At 40.4% G+C, this 2,498-nt stretch overlaps 1 protein-coding gene across 1 annotated transcript in view; it reads left to right on the forward strand.

Annotated features, from left to right (window-relative positions):
• LOC107688558 (39S ribosomal protein L23, mitochondrial) overlaps positions 1-2,498 on the forward strand; it is a 26,375-nt gene that overhangs the window by 2,127 nt on the left and 21,750 nt on the right. Inside the window, exon 2 of the mRNA XM_016486258.1 lies at positions 161-283. Coding sequence (XP_016341744.1) covers positions 161-283 — 123 coding nt within the window. The remainder of the gene's footprint in view (positions 1-160; positions 284-2,498) is intronic.

A 2,498-nucleotide genomic window follows, 5' to 3' on the forward strand; every position in this document is an offset into this window, starting at 1 on the left:
GTGTGTGTGTGTGTGTGTGTGTGTGTGTGTGTGTGTGTGTGTGTGTGTGTGTGTGTGTGTGTGTGTGTGAAATGCAGGACTCCTCAAGTCATGAAATGCAAGTCATCCTCCAAAAATTAATTTAATGTAATTTTATGTCATTTCTCTTCTATTTGTTCAGATATCCTTTATACCAGCTCGGTAACCCACAGCTGAGAATATTCCGGCCCACCTTCAACCTGACCCTGGTCAGACCCGGCAAAGAACAGCCACCTGATACAGTACAGTTTCGCATTCCTTTGGAGTAAGTGTTTCATGTCATTTTCATCGATGATACCAATTGTGTCAAATGTTAACATTGTACAATGATGTAGTTACATTATTTTCCACTAGGTGGCAGACAAATCCCACAAATCTAGTGAAGTGAGTGAGTGAAGTGACATGTGGCCAAGTATGGCGACCCATACTCGGAATTAGTGCTCTGCATTTAACCCATCCTAAGTGCACACACACAGCAGTGCACACACACACTGTGAACACACCCCTGGAGCAGTGGGCAGCCATTTATGCTGAGGCGCCCGGGGAGCAGTTGGGGGTTCGGTGCCTTGCTCAAGTGCACCTCAGTCGTGGTATTGAAGGAAGAGAGCGCTAGTTATTCACTCCCCCCACCAACAATTCCTGCCGGACCGGAGACTCGAACTCGCAACCTCTTGTCACTGTAAATTGCAGTGTGGGAATCTTATTGCGCATTATGATGATCACAAAGAATTAAAGCATCTTAAGTGATGCTTAACTATAATTGCAGACCGGTTAGATGCAACACAGCATTTTGTAACAAAACCTGGGATGACGTTTCCGTGCACGGTTGCATGGCCGATGATGCCTCGGTGCTCCCTACCTCCCTCAGATTTGTTTACAGCTCTTTCACCGACTTAAAATCCGACATCTCGTTCCTTTATTGATGACGTTTGTTAAACGTCACTTAAAATACAGCCGTAATTATTGCATTGCTGCGGTGTAATACGAAACAGGCAGTCAGACTGTTAATAATGGGTCTAATCGGAGTCCACACAAGAAAAGAGGACAAAGTCTGCTTTGTTTTCTGGAGAACCTCAGGGCGTACATCTAAAGCAGTGACGGTGGAGCCTTGTTCCTCAGTTATTATTCCGCCAGTATGTGTTCCAAACCACACACGTTTGTAATTGGGCTATATGTTATCACTTGCGCAAGTGCTCAGAGGAAGCTTTTTTTTTACCTGCTTTTACTCCTTTGTGTTTACAGACTGTTTTGTGATCTTAAGTGCCTTAATCTGCACCAGGCATCCTTGTCACCTGAATCTAAACATTTCGTGCCTGTGCAATCAAAGGAAAAGTTTTTTTTTCTTCTTCTTGTTTTGGAACCACTGCCGCCTCATTGGACATCAAGAACTGTTTTGTCTCCTCCAGAGCTGCGTTTGACACGGTCCCATCGCAAACAGTATGAAAGTAGACAAGGCAACAGAGGTATCATTAAAACATTAAAGACATCCCCCTCTTCACTTTCTACTTTTCAAAGATACTCTCCACTTTGGCAAGGAGTTGTTTTGCTTGAAACCAAACTGGTTTGCATAGTGATTATCAGAGCCAAAGAATTTCAAAGCACTTGTTTTTGTGAAAGAGGGCCTCTTCACAAAGTGTTTTTACTTGCAAGATTTGTTTAACCTCGTTTATTTATCATCCTATGAGCCTTTTAAGTATTTGATCTATCATCAACATTTGATCTTTCATCTTTTTATTTACTTTTTCTTTTGAATGATTTCATTTTAATGATCTTTTCTTAGTTCATTAAAGCTATTTGTCCACTCTCTCGCCGCCTTTATAGTCCCAGTGGTGTGAATGTAACCTAGAGGTCACCGGCTAACAAAAGATCCCCCTTTTTTTGGATTTCCTCAAAATTTGGAGTGTTTTGTCCCTCTACCTCTGAGTCACCTACTTGGAAAGCCTTTGAAATGGGCGGTGTGAGTGCACATGTTTAGAGATGAGCGTGGACTGTTTATGTGTGAAGGGTGGGGCGCAGCTCAAACTCGCAGTAGAGAGGATTGAACAACAAGGAGGTCTCTATCTTTATGAGACCTCAGCGCTAACAAAAGATAAGCCACACAGGCGCAAGGCACTGTTTACATCTGCTGAAGGTCATGAATGTGTTGCCCATTGCTTCATTTAATTGATTCTATGGAGTGCAACTGAGAATAGCCATCCAAACAGATTAAAAAATGTACAGTATAAATTAAGTGATTATTAAAATTGCAATTAAATGGATTGCCACTGTTTTGTCTTTATATCTGGGATTCCCAAACATTTTTTTGTCAGCCGAACCTAAAACATTTTCAATTTTAACTTGATATTTCAAGTTAAACTACATTTATTTACACGATTTAACAAAATATTTAATATTACATTTTTAGTAAGTGATTTATTTTATAGTGAAAGTAAATAAACAATTTAGAAACAATATATATATATATATATATATATATTGAA

This window comes from Sinocyclocheilus anshuiensis, unplaced genomic scaffold (genome assembly GCF_001515605.1).
Source record: "Sinocyclocheilus anshuiensis isolate Anshui unplaced genomic scaffold, SAMN03320099.WGS_v1.1 scaffold521, whole genome shotgun sequence".
Lineage (NCBI taxonomy): Eukaryota > Metazoa > Chordata > Actinopteri > Cypriniformes > Cyprinidae > Sinocyclocheilus > Sinocyclocheilus anshuiensis.